Source organism: Ziziphus jujuba, chromosome 4, assembly GCF_031755915.1.
Source record: "Ziziphus jujuba cultivar Dongzao chromosome 4, ASM3175591v1".
Taxonomy (NCBI): domain Eukaryota; kingdom Viridiplantae; phylum Streptophyta; class Magnoliopsida; order Rosales; family Rhamnaceae; genus Ziziphus; species Ziziphus jujuba.
Window position 1 is genome coordinate 7,936,832 of NC_083382.1, and position 18,317 is coordinate 7,955,148.

General features: G+C 32.8%; 1 protein-coding gene across 1 annotated transcript; it reads right to left on the reverse strand.

The window, feature by feature from the left end:
• Positions 1–109: 109 nt before the first annotated feature.
• LOC125418311 (wall-associated receptor kinase-like 3) lies at positions 110–4,502 on the reverse strand. Its single transcript, XM_060816105.1, has 4 exons — positions 3,945–4,502; positions 2,948–3,581; positions 2,233–2,343; positions 110–1,396 (listed from the first exon to the last, which is right to left on the reverse strand). Exons 1-4 carry the CDS (start codon positions 4,254–4,256, stop codon positions 195–197), a joined length of 2,259 nt encoding a protein of 752 aa, XP_060672088.1. The 5' UTR covers positions 4,257–4,502; the 3' UTR covers positions 110–194.
• Between the last annotated feature and the right edge of the window lie 13,815 nt (positions 4,503–18,317).

Sequence of the window (18,317 nt, forward strand, 5' to 3'; positions counted from 1 at the left end):
AGTCAGATGGTGCTAATATACAGGTTCTTTGAATTGAAACATGGATGTATCTTAAAAAATTCACTAAAAACGAATTATATAGTCGAGCGAAAACAACTTGTTAAACATATGTCTAGTAAAAATCACAATAATAAAAATCCATTTTCTAAACGGAGAATGAAAATGAACAACGAAGAAGAATAAAAAAGTAATTTTTATTTAGACAACAGTGGCGATTCGTCTAACGATGAAGCAACATCAATAGATGTAGACGAGTTTGGCCCAATTGTGGTGGAAACATCCCAAGGCTCTGTTATTTCAGTCCTCTCATATTCAACTTCTTCATTACTCTTTCGATGAGCAACGGTTTTGATTGACTTCTGAATGGCCTCCAACTCCATTGCCACTTCTTTCATTGTAGGTCGGTATCTTCCATTCAAATACAGGCATCTTTTCGCAAGATTAGCAACTTCCAACATCTCTTCTTTTTTTCCCCCGACGATTTGAGGATCAATTATGTCAAATAAGCGATTCTCCTCCATGCACATGAGGAAATAAGTTGCAAGACTTCGTCCTTCTTCTAACCTCTTTAAACAAATCGGTTTTTGTCCTGTCAAGAGCTCAACAATCACCACACCGAAGCTATAAACATCACTCTTATCCGTAAATTGGCTTGTTTGGAAATACTCAGGGTCCAAATAACCAAATGTACCATGTACCATTGTAGTAACATGTGTTTGGTCAATGGCTACTGATTTTGAAGTTCCAAAATCTGCTACTTTTGCTCTGAGCTTTTCATCTAAGAGTATGTTTGATGATTTGATGTCTCGGTGGTAAATGGGAAAGGAAGCTGCGGAGTGTAAATAGGAAAGAGCTCCCGCAATTTCTGCTGCAATACGTAAGCGCATTTCCCATGTAAAAAGAAATTCCTCATTTTGATCATGAATATACTCGGAAAGTGTACCATTGGGTATGAATTCATAAACAAGAAGTGGAACTTCGGTCTCTAAACAGCATCCAAGTAGTTTAACCACATTCCTATGGTTAATTTGGGAAAGAATGATAACCTCATTAATGAATTCAATGAGCTTATCTTCATCAACTACTTTAGACTTCTTGACAGCAACAATTTTACCATCTGCCAACATTCCTTTGTAAACAGTACCTTGGCCTCCTTGACCTAGAATTCGGTCTAGGTTGAAGTTGTCAGTGGCTTTCTGTAACACTTTTGAACTGAACAACTTGGTTTTTGCTTCAAAATTGACTTCCTCTGAAGATATTTGTTGTTGTAACAATAGACCACCATTTCGTTTGAAGAACTGCTTTCTACGTTTAATGGCTTTTCTTTTCTTTATGAATTTGTATAGAAACCATGCGCCAATAAGTAGAAACAATGCTCCAACACCACTGCCGAAACCTATACAAAACTCAAGTAGACATTAAATCGTCGAGCTAATTTTTCTATTATCAAAATAATTTAAGGAAAAAAAAAATCACATTTAGATGGCACTAATCAGCATGCAAAATAAGTGATGCGGTTAAAGTAACCAGTAATTCTTGGCCTACTTCCTTTAGCCTTCATGAGAAATTGTGCTACAGGTCTTGTATTCAATTTTTGATTTGTAACTCAAGAAAAGAGAGAACAAAATAATAATTTCTAATTCCATGTGTTGGACATCTTCTCGCAATATATATTCTGACATTAGAGGAGGATAATTTTATTGTCGACAAAATAGTAGCTTCACTGTATAACTTTTCTTATTTATTTATAAAGTAGAAAGCACATCAAAAGTGACGTATGCATCTATGCGTATATATTGCTTACTCAACTCTGCGAGAGATATTTATCAATTAATATTGTCTTATTTATCTAATTAATTTCTTGTCTTATTTTTCTAATTGGGCTTTTTATTTTTTATTTTTTTTGTTATAATCTCTTTTTGAACATTAAATCTGCTAGCCAAAAAAAAAAGTTTTAACATGCTTTCATAGAAAATTAAATTTTATTTAAATAAACATATATTTTATTTTCATTTGTACTCAATATTTTATTCGTCATAGAAGTTTTCTATAATAAAATAATAAAATAATAAACTTTCCTTTCAAATAATAAAAATCATATATTAAACAGTAATATTTACTGTTGGATTGTTCCCATTGGATTACTTAGAGTATATATAAACATGTCTTGAATTTTTGTAGCCAAAAAAAAAAAAAAACATTATTTTAAATTTAAAAGTAAAGGAGACATACCTATAAGGACAATTTTAACCTTGGACTTGCGGCACTTATACCACCCAATAGTGTTCACACAAGTTCCACCTCCGTCACATGCATGGGGATAAATTTGACATTCATTAATATCTGACACGTAAAATATATCATTTACGGAAGTAACAGCCAACATCAGATGCGTGTTTTAATGTACCCTTGTTCAGTTTAATTTACGTTTTAGATTTTATCTATTTTTTTTCTTTTTTTTGTTTGAGAGATCAAACTTACATAAATAATAAATGATTATATGACAGTTATTTTATAATTATTGAGAAAAATATATATAGGAGCAAATTTCATTTAAACCTTTTTAGTTTTATTCTCATTATATTTATATATTATGCTATATAAAAATAATTATTAACTTTATTTTTTAGTATTCTATATTTATCAGAATAAATCTATTTATTAGTTTTTTCTAGTTAAATCTTATTATTAAAGACAAAAAAAAATGTTAAAAATCAATATTTGATGTTGAATAATTATGTAATTTTTTTTTATATTTTAACTGTTAAAATTAATTATTAAAAACTGTTAAATGAAATCTAAATGATTATTTTTTAAAATTATAGAATCTAATTATAATTATAATAAAAGTAAAGGGTCTAAATGAGATTTTCCTTATGAAAATGAACCTTATTTTATATAGTAACTCTATCAATGTTGAAGTTTGGATCGATGACGAAGGTTTTACCTTGACATCCCTCCAAAAGATACTGATTTCCTTCAAAGCCGTCGTTGCAGTAACAACCCTGCACTGAAAGTGCCGCTGTCAGATTCTCTGAAGAAATGGAATAATCTCCGCGGCAAAGGATTGATTTGCTCCGTAGCAAATCTTCAAGTTTAAAAACGGATAGATTTGTTCCGAAAATTTGGTTTTTTGAATAGTTGTTTAATTTCCATTCTAGAGTTACAGGAACGTAATCCATATTGTGAAGGGCAGCAGAAGTATTTGTATGGTTGAACATGGAAATGAACCATTCTTGGTCTGCTACGAAGGCATATATGCATGTTTTCTGTGTCTCGGTTTCAAAAGTGGTAGAGAAGGTCTGGATCACATAAGAAGGAATGGTAGTTTGGCAGCAATTCACTCCTTTCCAGCAATTCATGTACCCTTGCTTGTTTTGTAAGCACTTGGACTTGCAGCCTGCCGAAATTTCAACGTCATCTAAGCTTGATGAAGACATTAAGGCTCGTGCACCGCAACTCACCGCTGTGAACATGTTCTCACTAGCCGAGAAGACAAAGGGGCTTCCTGTCAAGTTTAGTGATTCACGGGTTTCTTTGTCCGTGCAATTCCACAAAGTTATTGGGTTTTTGACCTGAATCTGTTTGCAAAAGTCCATTACTAAAAATTCTTTTCATAATTAATATGCATAAATATTAGTTTTATTATATATATGCTTCGTCATATAAAATTCTTGGAATTCCAAAAAATTTAAAAACACGGTCACCACTTTGCAAAAATCTAAGACTATATATACCTTATATATATATATATATATAAATTTTTTTTAAAAAAATAATAATAATAATGACATACATTCTTTCTGCTAGAGAGCTGGCGAAAATGAAATGGTACTTAATACAAAAAAAAAAAAAAAGTAAATAATGATAATTGCAAGAGACAACATTTATGTAAAGAAATGGTGCTTCTTTCATCCCTAGTAATATTTAAATTGATTACTCACAACGCCAGGTGACGAGCTGTAGTAGGAGTAGTCTTTCAAAGAAATATTGAGGACTTGGAGATTGGTGCGTTTGAGGTAAGCTGTGGGAGAGGAGGTAGAGTTGTCGCAGACTATTTCGAACCAATCGTCAAGAAAACATTTATTATTTGTGGATCCAATTCCAAAAGGAAATGGGATGCTTACATTTCCACATTCCGTTTGACAACCACGCTTACCTATGGTTAGTGCAAATGATGGTAGTGCATTTTTAGTGATCAGCCATGAAAATCCAATCAGGTGAACGAGCACCACCACCAGCCTTCTCGCCCCCATTCTCTTTTCTTTCTTGGCTTTTCGACTCCTCCTTGATTAGTTTGCTTTGGCCTATTTATTTTATTAGCAATATATACTAGTTTAATTAAGAGAGCAAACAAGAAAATTAAAGAAATTATTCTATTCCTATTCCATAGTTGAAAAATCTAATGCATGAATCGAATTTTCGTAGTACTTGCACAATTTATGTTTGAGGACACTTATTGGTCCCAAAGCAATTTGGAATCTTGGAAAAGAAAATTTGATATATGGTCCCCTTAGCATTTGTTTTCCTCTTCCGATAAGACTTTCTTGATTTCTATTTGAATTTTATTATTTATCACTATCAACGACTATTATTAATTTATAGAATAATTTTTAATTTAAATATTTAATTTTATTATTTTTATGTTATAATTTTAAAAATAAATTATTTTAATTACAATTTAATATATAAATCTCACTAAAAACTTTTTTAGCATAGCAAATGGCATTTTTCTTTCCGTGTTTTCTTTTCTTAATCTGCCCATGCTTTCTTTATGCGAACCAAGCCAAAACCCCAAAAGAAAGGAATTAAAAATAAAAAAATAAAAAAATAAAAAGTGTGGCTCTCGAAGTATTAATGATTCAGTGTTGATAAGTCTATGCATGAATTGAATTTTCGTAGTAGTTGCTTAATTAATGTTGAGAACAGCTAGTGGTCTCAAACCAATTTGGAAACTTGGAAAACAAAAATATCCAAAGGTAATTGCGTGTTGTGCTTGTACACGACGTGTCATACCCATCTTCTACTGAAAATTGACGCGTGTCCGCTTTAATGTTGTTTGATATCTGTTTTCCTCTTCTCGACAAGTCTTCCCATTTCAGTATCCCTAATTTATCTCTGCGTTCTAACTTCTATAAACAAATGAAGCCAACCTCCCAAAGGAAATAATAAATAAATTTCAGCCATTTCCGGACCTTCCTATCACATTCATGTGGGGCACACATAAAAGAAAATTTATTATATATACAGATATATTATGTGTATATATATATATATATATTTAATTTTTTTCTAATGCGGATGGTGATTCAGTGAAGGTCTTTTAAGCGCGGTCATACCACCCACAAACAGGTTCATGACCTTAAACTCTTATGTCACTAAAATGAGTTCTTGTGTCCCCATTGGGTAGGACCATACATATGCTGCATTTGTTCTTTTACTAGTTGCAATAAAAGTTTTGCTATTTTTTCAATTGGTGATGATTTATTATTATTATTTTGATAATTACAATTAGTATTAATTTGATATATTTGACTTAATTTTATATATTGACTTTTTTTGCTAAAAATTTATAAAATTTTAATTTTAATATGAAAAAAATAAATAAATAGTCAGTTAAGGCTTTAAGACTATATTAAGTGGACATGCTTACATGTAATGGTGATATGGATTGGGTTGATTCAATTTTGGAACAAAATACAATTCAATTTATATTTTTCAATTTATTAAATATAAAATTCAATATAAATCATTAAATTTTTAAATTCAAATTTACTAATCTATAAATATAAATTAAAATATAAATTAAACGTATCTCTAATTCATCTATGCGTTCTATAGACCTGGCAATTTGGATCATGACACGGCGACACGACTCGAAAACGACACTAAATAAATGGATTTGGGTTTATTATAAATGGGTTCGGGTCAACCCGTTTAACACGATTATTAATCGTGTCATTTTCGGGTTGACCTGTTTAACTCGAAATTGACCCGTTACGACCCATTTATTAATCGTGTCATTTTCGGGTTGACCTGTTTAACACGATTATATACCTATTACAACCCATTTAAATTTAATTTTAAATTAATATTTTATCACTAATATAATATTTAATAACTAAAAAATATTATAAATTAAAAATTTTATAAAAATAATTTTCTATTACTAATTTTTTAAAAACAAAAAATACATCTTTAATAAAACAAAAACATAAAAATAAAAAAAAATAAAAAAAATTTCGGGTTAATAGGTTAATTTTCGGGTTAACGGGTTAATAGGTTAGTTTTCGGGTTAATAGGTCAATTTCAGGTTAACGGGTTAATAGGTCAACACGACCCGTTAAAATAATCGTGTTAAACGGGTCGTGTCGTGTTGACCTGTTTATAAACAGGTCGGGTTAGTGTTTTAGGTACCTGACACGATTAATAAATGGGTCGTGTTCGGGTTAGACATTTTTGACTCGATTATTAAACGGATTGACACAAACACGACCCACCAACCCGAATTGCCAGGTATAGCGTTCTATATACAAACGAAGCCAACCTCGCAAGGGAAATAATAATAATAAATAAATAAATTCAACTGGTTCCGGACTTCTTTTTCACATTCATGTGGGGCCCACATAAAAAGCAATTTTCTTTTATATATATATATACAGTTTTTAATTTTTTTCTAATGCTGATAGTGATTCAGTGAAGGACTTTTAAGGGTGGTCATATCAGCCACAAACACTTTCATGACTTTAACTCTTTATGTCCCTACAATGAGTTTTCATGTCTCCCTTTGGTAGGACCACATATAAAGAAAGATATTTAGCATCGCAATAAATGATTGAATGTCTCTATCTTTCTGTTTCGTCCCTTTAAGATATATATTTATATAAATTAATAAAAATAATAAAATGTATAAAAAGAAAGCTGCCTGTAAGTTGCCTAGACAGATATGAATAATTACACGTAAACAATTATCCACATAGGTTCTTTTGGATATTTTCTGAAATTGATAGAGCTTTGGGCTGAAAAGTCTAGTGTTCTTGTCTTAGGCCTGTTATTATTGGAATTTTTATTTGGGCTTTTGTGATCTTGGCTAACACAACAAAACGTACGTTTGGCTATTTATTATTATTATTTTTTGAATAAAAACATGACAATTAGTATTAATTTGATACATTTTGACTTAATTTTGTATAACTCAAAAACTTTATAAAATTCAAATTTTAATATGAAAAAGTAAATGAGTAGTCAATTAAAATGTTATGTGAATATGCATATCTCATTTATGATAGTCATATATAATAATATAAAATATTTTCCATTCAATAATGGTTAATTCAGTAACCATTTGATTATTATTATTTTTTTTTATGATGCCGTTTTTGTACTTTGACTTTTAAATTATGTATATCACTAATTTACTTTCATTTTTTATATTAATTTACTTTCACTTAAATAAATGAATCGTATTTATGATATGGTTAATACCTTTTTATAATTACAAACCAACTTTTTTTTCCTCTCAGGAAAAATGAACGCGATAATTGCTATCTTGGCTGCATTCATAAATAACTGCAGTCGAATTTGTTCGTTTCTCATTACAAATTAATTAATTTTAATGATTTGAATATTTAAAATGGTGTTGAGCTTTACATCGAACCTTCGACCGATTGGGTAGTGGATTTATTGGTCTCGTACTCAATTATTCTCTGTTGAAGTACATATATACATCAATTCTTAATAAAATAACTCCTATTCAAATACCATTGGCACGTCAGCCATCTCTTTTTATGAATAATAATAAAAAAAAGAAGAAACGTTTAGAACATCCGGTTTTATTTATATAAAAAAAAAGCATATTCTTTTTAATAAAGAACATTCTTATATACGACTTAAAAATCTCATTGAGTGTTTTTTTTTTTTTTTGGCTTAATAATTATAATTGAGATGAAATATAATCCATATTTTTTTAAAAAGATATAAAAAATATTCAATAATTGACTTATGTTGAAAAAAATACCTTTTATATTATAGACGCTATAGTTCTACTTTCTCCATAGCTCTTACTTTTTTTTATTCCTCTGCAAGAAGTTTTAAAATTCCAATAACCTTGACATTTATAATAAGAATTTATTTGTTTTTGTCTCTATAAAAAATGGAAATAGAAGAACTAAATCTGGAAAAAACTTGAGGATTTTTTTTTTTTTTCAATTTGCAGCAATGATGGAGATCTTTCTTCTTCTTCTTCTCTTTATTTTTGTTTAAAGGCTTTTTAGAGGATTATTTAAGCAAAAAATTATCCAACAATTCTCTTTATATTATATTCTTTATTTTTATTTTTCAATAAACATTTATTACTATATTTATTGCCTCATTCTTTTTTATTAAAATTCTCTCTCAATTATTTTATTATTTCCCACTCCTTTTCTTTTTTTTTTTTTTCTAGAAACAATACATTGATAACTAAAATAGATAGTGTTTTGGAAATTTAAATTATATTGATTTAATATTAAATATACATAAAGAATTTAACTCTTCAAATATAAAATCAATTTTATATTTTAAAAAATCAAACCACAAAATAAAAAGTATGCAGAAGATAAAGGAGCCTCGTGGATGCTCTTACTAGCCAATGCCTTTTAGTAATAGCTACATCAATTTAGATAAGAAAATTCTAAGTTAGTTTATAGGGGACTTTAATGATATGACCAATTGTGGTAAAATAAAAAGTAAGGACTTAGACTTTTAGAAAGAGTGGACACACCGTTTCCTAAGTGGAAAATTTCATTCTGGCCATCACGAATTTACGGGGAAATTGTGTGTCTTTCATTAATACCTATAAAGTCATGAAATATTTAATGATCAAGCAATGACAAGAAGCTTCGCTAGAAGCAATTTTCTAGCATCAACAAAAAAGTATTAATGATATAACTTGAGATAAAATGAAATAAAGTCGATCTGTCGGCCATTAATTAGGGCATAGATTTTCGAATACAGTGGATTTATTAATTTCCCCTGTAAGTAGGAAACTCTTCATGTAGTTGACTTGTTTTTTCTTTTGTTCTACAAGTTTTTTGCCATAACCTCAACATTTTTGAACCTAGATATATATATATATATATATTTAATATTTTTGGATTGAGACAAGGTTTTTAGTTGGGTTCCTTATTAAAACAATAATTTCTTAAAACTAGCCGTTTTTGTAAATATTTGCATGGAAACAGTAATATGATCTTATTAAATATAACAGAGGATGCAAGGTTGAAAACAGAGTCCTTGGAGGTAAAATGCGTTTTGTAAATTCTTTCAAATTCATGCTTGCCTTGTCAGCATTCGGTCAGACTAATTTCTGTTATCCAAGTCAGCAATTTTAATCTTCTTCTTCTTCTTCTTCTTCTTCTAGCTCTACATATTTTTCTTGTACTTTTTCTATCTTTAGTAAATTGTAATATGTCATAGGGCCTTGCTGTGACCCTGTCCATATTCTATTACTTTAAAAGAATAAAAATAAAAATAAAAAACAAAGGAAAAAGAGAAAGAAAAATTAATAGAAAACGAGAAATAAAATGAAAGATTACCAAAACTGGAGAAACAATTCAGTTTGTTTTCCAACAACGAAGGCAATTAAAGTACAAATATATAATATTTCTAATAACTATTATTTGGAAACTAATAGTGGTAATGCATCTAATGGTGAAGCAATATTATTACCAGTGTTTATGTGTGAACCAGTTGGTGTGGAAACATCCCAAGGCTATGTTATTTCAGGCCTTACATATTCAACTTCTTCATGAATCTGTTCATTCAAAAAAGTTTTGGTTGATTTCTGAATTGCCTCCAACTCCATTGCCACTTCTTTTATTGCGGGTCGATGCCTTCCATTCAAATTCATGCAAGATTAGCAACTTCCATGATCTGTTCCTTACTTCCTTTATTACCAATTTTTACTTCCTTTATTACCAATTTTAGGATCAACTACATCAAACAAACGATTTTCCTCCATGCACATGAAGAAAAAATTTTCTAGGCTTCTTCCTTCTTTAAACCTCGTTATATAAATTGTTTTTTGTCCCGTCAAGAGCTGAACGATTACCACACCAAAGCTAGACATCGCCTTTCTATGTAAATTGGCTTGATTGGAAATACTCAGGATCTAAATAGCCAAATGTACCATGTACCAGTGTAGCAACATGTGTTTGGTCAATGGTAACTGATTTTGAACTTCCAAAATCAGCAATTTTCACTCTGTACTTGTCATCTAAAAGTACGCTCAAAGACTTGATGTTGCAATGGTATAAGGGAAAGGAAGCTGCAGAGTCTAAATAGGAGAGAGCACCTGCAATTTCCAATGCAATTCATGAACGCAATTCCCATGTAAAAGGAAATTCCTCTTTTTGGTCATGTATATAGTCGGAAAGTGTATCATTAGGTATAAATTGTTAGAGTTAGTGACTCGAATTCTTGTTGACCCGACCCGAAAAGCTCGCGGTGCGACCCATTTGGTGAAACTAATTTTGGAGAAAAATTTGGGGCTCAGTGGTGGACCTGTTCAATTTTAGGGTTTCTTCCGTACTATATATATATATATATTGTTCGGCTGTAATTGGGGTTTTTAGGGTATCTCGAAATTTGGCTCACCTTTGTATCAATCTTTCGATATTGGATTTGCTTCTCCCTGCCCGTGGTTTTTCCCGTCAAGGGTTTCCACGTAAATTGTGTGTTTGTTCTTCGTTTTCTTTGTTTTCGTTGCTATTTGTTTTTCTCTCAATTCCGTAACATAAATTCATAAACAAAAAGCGGAACTTCGGTCTCTAAACAGCATTCGAATAGTTTAACCACGTTCCTGTGATTAATTTGTGAAAGAATGATAACTTCCTTAATGAATTCCACAAGTTACTCTTCGTCTACTATTTTAGATTTCTTCACCGCAACGCTTTTTCCATCCGCCACATTTCCTTTGCAAATAGTACCTTGGCCACCTTGGCCTATAATTTTATTTGAATTGGCTTTGAGTAGCTCCTTTGAATTGAACACCTTGGTTTTAGCATGAAATTGTACTGCCCCTGAATATATGTGTTGCTGTAACAATAGACTACCATTTCGTTTGAAGAACTGTTTTCTATGTTTGATGGATTTTCTTTTCTTTATGAATTTTTGTGGACACCGTGTGCCAATAAGCAAACACAACACTCCAAGACCAATGCCGAAACCTGTACAAAGCTCAAGTTTGTGAAATTGTCAAGCTAGTTTTTTTCTGTTTCAAAATTATTTGTGGAAAAATGTGAATCATATCTAGAAAAATGGCACTCAGCAGCATGCGCCTGCTAATTTAATCATTCTTAACATACTTCCTCTAGCCTTCATGAAAAGTAGTGCTATAAAATGATAAATTACTAGTAGTTTTGTGTTTGAATATTGTTGAGATAAGTGCATAAGTATACATTTTCTTTTCATTTTTACTTGATATTTTATTGGTTAGAATTTTTTTATAATCAGAAAATAAAAATTAAATTGTTTTATACATGAACATGCATATATATATATATATATATATTGCCATTGGACTGACATACCTTTAAGGACAATTTTCACGTTAATCTTTCGGCACTCATATGATCTAATAGTGTCCACACAAGTTCCCACTCCATGACATATGGTGGGATCAATTTCTCGTTCGTTGATATCTAATATGTAAAAGGTACAGCAAGTAAATCTCAGGTTATTTTTTATATTAAACTGCAAAATCAAAGATAGCACTGAAGCATTGGTATATAAAAAAGCCTTTGGTTGTATTGATATCAAGCACTCAACAAAGGTGTGAAGATTTAATCCACAAATTCAATCTTGCAAGGTTTCTGGTGAGTATGGTCAACATTTGGAGAGGATTTAAGCTGGTGTGACTTCTTAGACTCGATGGTTAAGTTGCAGAAGGGCAAAACGCATCATTTCATTTACTTGGAAATAAAGAAGGAAAAAATGGTCATTTCAAGCCTATTATAACTGAATAACTGCAAGCTACGTGTCTTAATCTAAGTGATTCCTCATAATAAGTTGGACGACGTCGTTTTGAAGCTGTTATGCAATATATATACACAGAACTCTTCCTCTTCGATCCAAGTAACAGAAATACTAGCTTTTCTTCAAGATTGAGAAATAGAGAGGAGCTCCAAGATTCGTGTTCTACATTTTCTTCTATTGTGTTCATTTTTCTTAGTGAAAAATCTCTGAGTGAATTAGATTGAATATACAAAATAGGAAGGGTGTAGAAAGGGTCTTCGGGTTGGTTGTGTTTTCTATCTGAAAACCAGATTGTGTCAAAGTGTTGTTTTCTCTGTGATTGTTGCAAGATTAATAAGAGATCATAAGCTCTCGCCGGAGCAACGAGGACGTAGGCTATCTTGGCTGAACCTCGATAAGATGTGTGTTGTTTTGTTTGTTCTGATTTTCCATCAGTGGTATCAGAGCTTGGTTAAGTGTTCTTGATTCTTGGTTTTTTAGATTTTCTGTGAGAATCATCTTTGTGAGGGTTTTCAATTTTCTGAGAAGTTAAGAATGTCTACAAAATTGGAAATTGATGTTTTCAATGGCCAAGGATATTTCTTGCTGTGGTGCAAGAAAATGAGAGTAGTACTGGTGCAGATGAAGGTGGCTAAGGCAATTGATGGAACTTATGCTGCTGATGTTACTGATGAAAAAAAGCATGAGATTGATGAGATTGCAATGAGCACAATTTTATTGCACCTCTCTAATGTGGCAAGTCGATGATGTAAGTACTACTTCTCAAATGTGGCAAAAACTTGAACAACTTTACTTGGTAAGATCCTTACCTGATAGAATTCTTTTACTTGAGCAATGTTTTGGCTTTAAGATGGATACCACTAAGGATTTAGACACAAATCCTGATGCCTTTAATCGTTTAATCTTAAGCCTTGCAAATTGTAAGGTTACTTTTGATGATGAACATCATGCTGTGATCTTATTAAACTCATTGCTTGAAATTTATAGAGAAGTAAAGAATGCCATTAAGTATGGTAGGGACTCATTGACCTTAGATGCTGTTGTAAGTGCCCTTAGATCTAGAGACTTGGAATTGAAGTCTGAATCCAAAGGTGAAGGACTTACTGTGAGGGGTAGGAGTGCTACTCGAAGTTGGGGTCATGGTGTCCACAGGAGTAAGTCTAGGGAGAATTTCAGGTCTAAATCTAGAACTAGGGGTAGGAGGTGCTATTACTGTAAGAGAGAGGGACACATTATTAAAAATTATTTTAAGAAGAAGAAAGATGAGAAAGAAAAGAGTCAAGAATCTGGAGATTTAGCAGTGGCCTACACTGGTTTAGAACCTGCAGAAGTCTTGGTAATGTCCACAAGCCAAAATCACACTGAATGGGTGTTGGATTCTGGCTGCTCTTTCCACACGTGTCCTGATTTGAGTTGTTTCAACTCATATACTAAGTGTGATGGTGGCCAAGTTTTGTTAGGCAATAATCGATCTTGTTCAGTAACTGGCATTGGTAATGTGCAGCTACAGTTAGTAGATGGTACCATTAAAACTCTTACTGCAGTAAGGCATGGACCTGATTTGAAGAGAAATTTAATTTCTCTTGGCATGTTAGATGAATCTGGTTTGTCCTGTAAAAGTGAGAATGGTGTCATGAAAGTGACCAAAGGATCACTTGTAGTAATGAAGGTTCAGAAGAAAAATGGCCTATATGTCTTACTTGGTAAGACATTAGTCAATTCAAGTAATGCTTCTATAAGTTCACCTGCTGATAAAACTGCTTTGTGGCATAAGAGATTAGGCCACATTAGTGAAAAAGGCCTGTATTACTTGAATAAACTAAATGTTTTTTATAAGAATGTAGTTAGTAATTTAGAGTCTTGTGAAACCTGCATTTTGGGCAAACAGCACACGCTCAGTTTTAATTTGAGCTCAAATAGGGCCAAATCTGTCTTAGACTATGTTCATGCTGATTTGTGGGGACCTGCTAAGGTGCAAACACAGAGTGGAAATAGATATTTTTTTTGTCTATAATTGATGATTATTCTAGAAAAGTCTGGATATACTTGTTAAAGACTAAAGATGAGGTTTTTTTTCAAGGTTCAAAGAGTGGAAATTGCTGGTTGAAAATCAAACCAGCAAAGTTGTTAAAATTTTAAGAACAGACAATGGTCTTGAGTTTTGCGATAGAGAATTTGATGACTTTTACAAGTCAAATGGTATTTTAAGGCATAGAACTGTGAAATACACACCACAGTAAAATGGTGTGGCTGAAAGAATGAATAGAACCTTACTCGATAAGGTAAGATGCATGCTAGTGTCATCTGGGTTACCTAAGCTGTTTTGGGGTGAGGCTGTTATGACAGCCATGTATTTGGTGAACTTGTCACCTTCTACAGCTTTAAATTTTAGAACTCTTGAACAAATGTGGCTTGGTAAAAAGCCTGATTATGGCAAGCTGAGGATTTTTGGCTGTGCTGCATATTTCCATCAATTTGAAGGGAAACTTGAGCCTAGGAGTTCGAAATGTACTTTCTTAGGCTACCCTTAGGGAATTAAAGGCTATAGGCTTTGAGATAGAGAAAGTAAAGGTTTTAAAGTCATTATTAGCAGAGATGTCAATTTTGATGAAAATTCTATGCCTTGCAAAGATTCTAACAGTGCAGGTAATGAAATGAGCAACAAAGTGGAGACAAGAAGTTTAAATTTGTTTCCTGAGGTGGAAAACCAACATAGTGAAGATTTGGATGAAAGGCCAACTTCAAAAGGAGTAAATGAACTTGTAAGAGGTGATGAACCAGAAAAACTAACACCTGCTCAGTCTGATGAAGATTCTAAAGATGATCACACCCAACAACAGTCACCAAATACAAGAAACAAAAATATAGCATCACCTGGCTATTTGCTGACAAGAGATAGAGCTAAGAGGAAAGTGAAACCAAACAGGAAGTACGGTTATGCAGACTACATAGCTTATGCCTTGATGGCATTCGAAGAGCTCACTGATAATGAGCCAAGGAGTTACAAAGAAGCATTGAAATCTAAGGAATCAGCAAAATGGAAAATAGCCATGAAGGAGGAAATGAAATCTCTTCATAAGAACAGAACTTGGGACTTAGTACCAACACCAACAAATCGAAGAGTTGTAGATTGTAAATGGATCTACAAGGTCAAGGTGGGCATATCTAAATCTGAACCAGTGAGGTTCAAGGCCAGATTAGTGGCCAAGGGGTTTACTCAGGTGGAAGGAGTAGACTACAATGAGATTTTCTCACCGGTTGTGAAGTATACAAACATAAGAGTCATGTTGGCATTAGTGACTCATTTTGAATGGGAATTAGAACAAATGGATGTCAAGACTGCCTTTCTCCATGGTGAATTGGAAGAAATAATATATATGAAGCAGCCTGAAGGTTTTGAGATTAAAGGAAAAGGTGGAGATTTGGTGTGCTTGCTTAAGAAGTCACTGTATGGACTTAAGCAATCATCAAGGCAGTGGTATAAACGTTTTGACTCATTTGTGGTGAAATCTGGTTTTGAAAGAAGTAATTTTGACAGCTGTTTATATTTTAAAGATCCTATGACAGATAAAGCAGTGTATCTACTGTTATATGTAGATGAAATGCTTCTAGCTGGACCAAATGGCAGAATTATACAAATTGTGAAGAACTTGTTAAAGTCAGAGCTCGAAATGAAGGATCTTGGACCAGCCAAGAAGATTTTGGGAATAGAGATAGTGAGAAACAGGTCAAGATGTGAAATGAAGTTACTGCAATCTTCATATACCTAGAAGGTAATTTCAAGGTTTTCAATGGAAGGTGCAAAGCTTGCAAGTGTACCTCTTGGTGGACATTTCAAATTATCAAGTGAACAGTGCCCATCAACTGAGCAAGAGAAGGAAGATATGATAGCAGTTCCCTATTCTAATGCTATGGGGTCAGTGATGTATGTGATGACCTCAACTAGGCCTGACTTAGCTCATGCCATTAGTATCTTAAGTAGATACATGGCAAATCCTGGCCGAGATCATTGGAAAGCTTTAAAATGGCTTCTAAGGTATTTGAAACATACAGCTAGTGAAGGATTGATTTATAAGGGGGATTCAAGTGGAGTGGAGCTAAATGGATATCTAGATTCTGATTATGTAGAAGATAAGGACAAGAGAAGGTCAATGTCCTCTTATGCATTGACCTTGTGTGGAAATTGCATAAGTTGGAAATCTCAGTTACAGCCTGTGGTGGCTGTGTCAACGACTGAATCATAATATATGGTAGCAATTGAGGCTGTAAAAGAAGCCATTTGGCTTAAAGGGCTACTGACAGAGCTTAAAGCACTCAAGCAAAAGGTTACTTCGTACTCAGATAGTCAAAGTGCAATACATTTGTGTAAAAATCCAGTGTTTCATGAAAGATCGAAACACATTCAAGTTAGATACCATTTCATTCGAGATATGACAGCTCAGAAAGTAATCAGATTGGAGAAGATCCCTACAGAGTTTAATCCTTCAGATATGGGAACAAAAGTGCTTACTGTTGGCAAGCTTAACACTTGCAAGAACCTACTTCGAATAGGAGCAAGCTGATTAATTTGTGAAGAAATCTTACTGAGATGGTGATGAGCTTCTGTGTTTGTTGAATTTGAGGATTAGGTGGAGATATGTGAAGATTTAATCCACAAATTCAATCTTACAAGGTTTTTGGTGAGTATGGTCAACACTTGGAGAGGATTTAAGCTGGTGTGACTTCTCAGACTCGATGGTTAAGTTGCAGAAGGGCAAAACGCATCGTTTCATTTACTTGGAAATAAAGAAGGACAAAGTGGTCATTTCAAGCCTATTATAACTGAATAACTGCAAGCTACGTGTCTTAATCTAAGTGATTCCTCATAATAAGTTGGACGACGTCGTTTTAAAGCTGTTATGCAATATATATACACAGAACTCTTCCTCTTCGATCCAAGTAATAGAAATACCAGCTTTTCTTCAAGATTGAGAAAGAGAGAGGAGCTCCAAGATTCGTGTTCTACATTTTCTTCTATTGTGTTCATTTTTCTTAGTGAAAAATCTCTGAGTGAATTAGATTGAATATACAAAATAGGAAGGGTGTAGAAAGGGGCTTCGGGTTGGTTGTGTTTTCTGTGTGAAAACCAGATTGTGTCAAAGTGTTGTCTTCTCTGTGATTGTTGCAAGATTAATAAGAGATCAGAAGCTCTCGCCGGAGCAACGAGGACGTAGGCTATCTTGGCAGAACCTCGATAAGATCTGCGTTGGTTTGTTTGTTCTGATTTTCCATCAAAAGGTATATATATGTTATAAGGAGGTAGAATATTATTTACTACTCTGTCAATTATGTTTTACCTTGACATCCATCCAAAAGATATTAATTTCCTTCAAAGCCGTAGCCACAGTAGCATTACAGCGCCGTTGATTGATTTATTGAAGAGATGGAAGCACTTCTGTACCAACGGATTGATTTCTTCCCTAACAAAAATCAAGTTGTTCATCGGATTTATTTGTTCCAAAAATTTGTTGTTTTGAATCGTATAAGCTCCATTTTAGAGTTACAGGAACATAGTCCATATCGCGTATGGTAACGAAATCTGTATTGTTTGACATAAACCAATCTTGGCCTACCACAAATGCGTATTTGCACATTTGATCTCTTTCGGGTTGAAAAGTGGTAGTGAAGGCCATTATTGCATGAGAAGGAATGGTAGTTTGACTTGGCAGCAGTTCACTTCATTGCAGCTTCTGTTATAGTGGTTTGTGGTTTGTTAAGCACTTGGACTTGCAGCCTGAGGAAATCTCACTGCGATCTAAATTTGATGAAGACATTAAGTCTTGAACATTGCAATTGACCGCGATGAATATGTTTGTCCATCACCAAGAAGGAAAAGGGGCTTTTTGTCAAGCTTAGAGATTTGTGGGTTTCTTTGCCTGTGCAATTCCAGAAAGTTACTGGATTTGTTTACCTGAATCTGTTGGCACGTCAATTCATAATTTTAGTGGGTAGATATTTTATTTTTATTTTTATTTTTCTTAAAATGTGTATACATCAGTTTTTGTCATATGATCGATTCTTAATATAGAGAAACGTATATGGCTAAAAACTACTGGAATTTCAAAAGAATATTCAACCATGTGGTTAGCACTTTGCAAAAATTTTTTACTATCCTCTTACGCACTTGTATCGTGAAAGTAAATGTTATGATTTCTGTTGACATAACTCAATAAGCATAATTTTGAGCCTACTTATTACTAACTGTTTAAACTTTTGGAAATTATGATAACTTAATATGGTAACAAACTCCAAAATCCTAAACA

Bases quoted from the DNA above. Each gene is read 5' to 3' on its own strand.
- LOC125418311 (XM_060816105.1), bottom strand. From the start codon at position 4,256: ATGGGGGCGAGAAGGCTGGTGGTGGTGCTCGTTCACCTGATTGGATTT. The intron at 3,582-3,944 runs GTGAGTAATCAA...TTTTGCAAACAG, and splicing joins ACAGCTCGTCACCTGGCGTT to ATTCAGGTCAAAAACCCAAT. The intron at 1,397-2,232 runs GTATGTCTCCTT...AGTTTTGTATAG, and splicing joins GGTTAAAATTGTCCTTATAG to GTTTCGGCAGTGGTGTTGGA.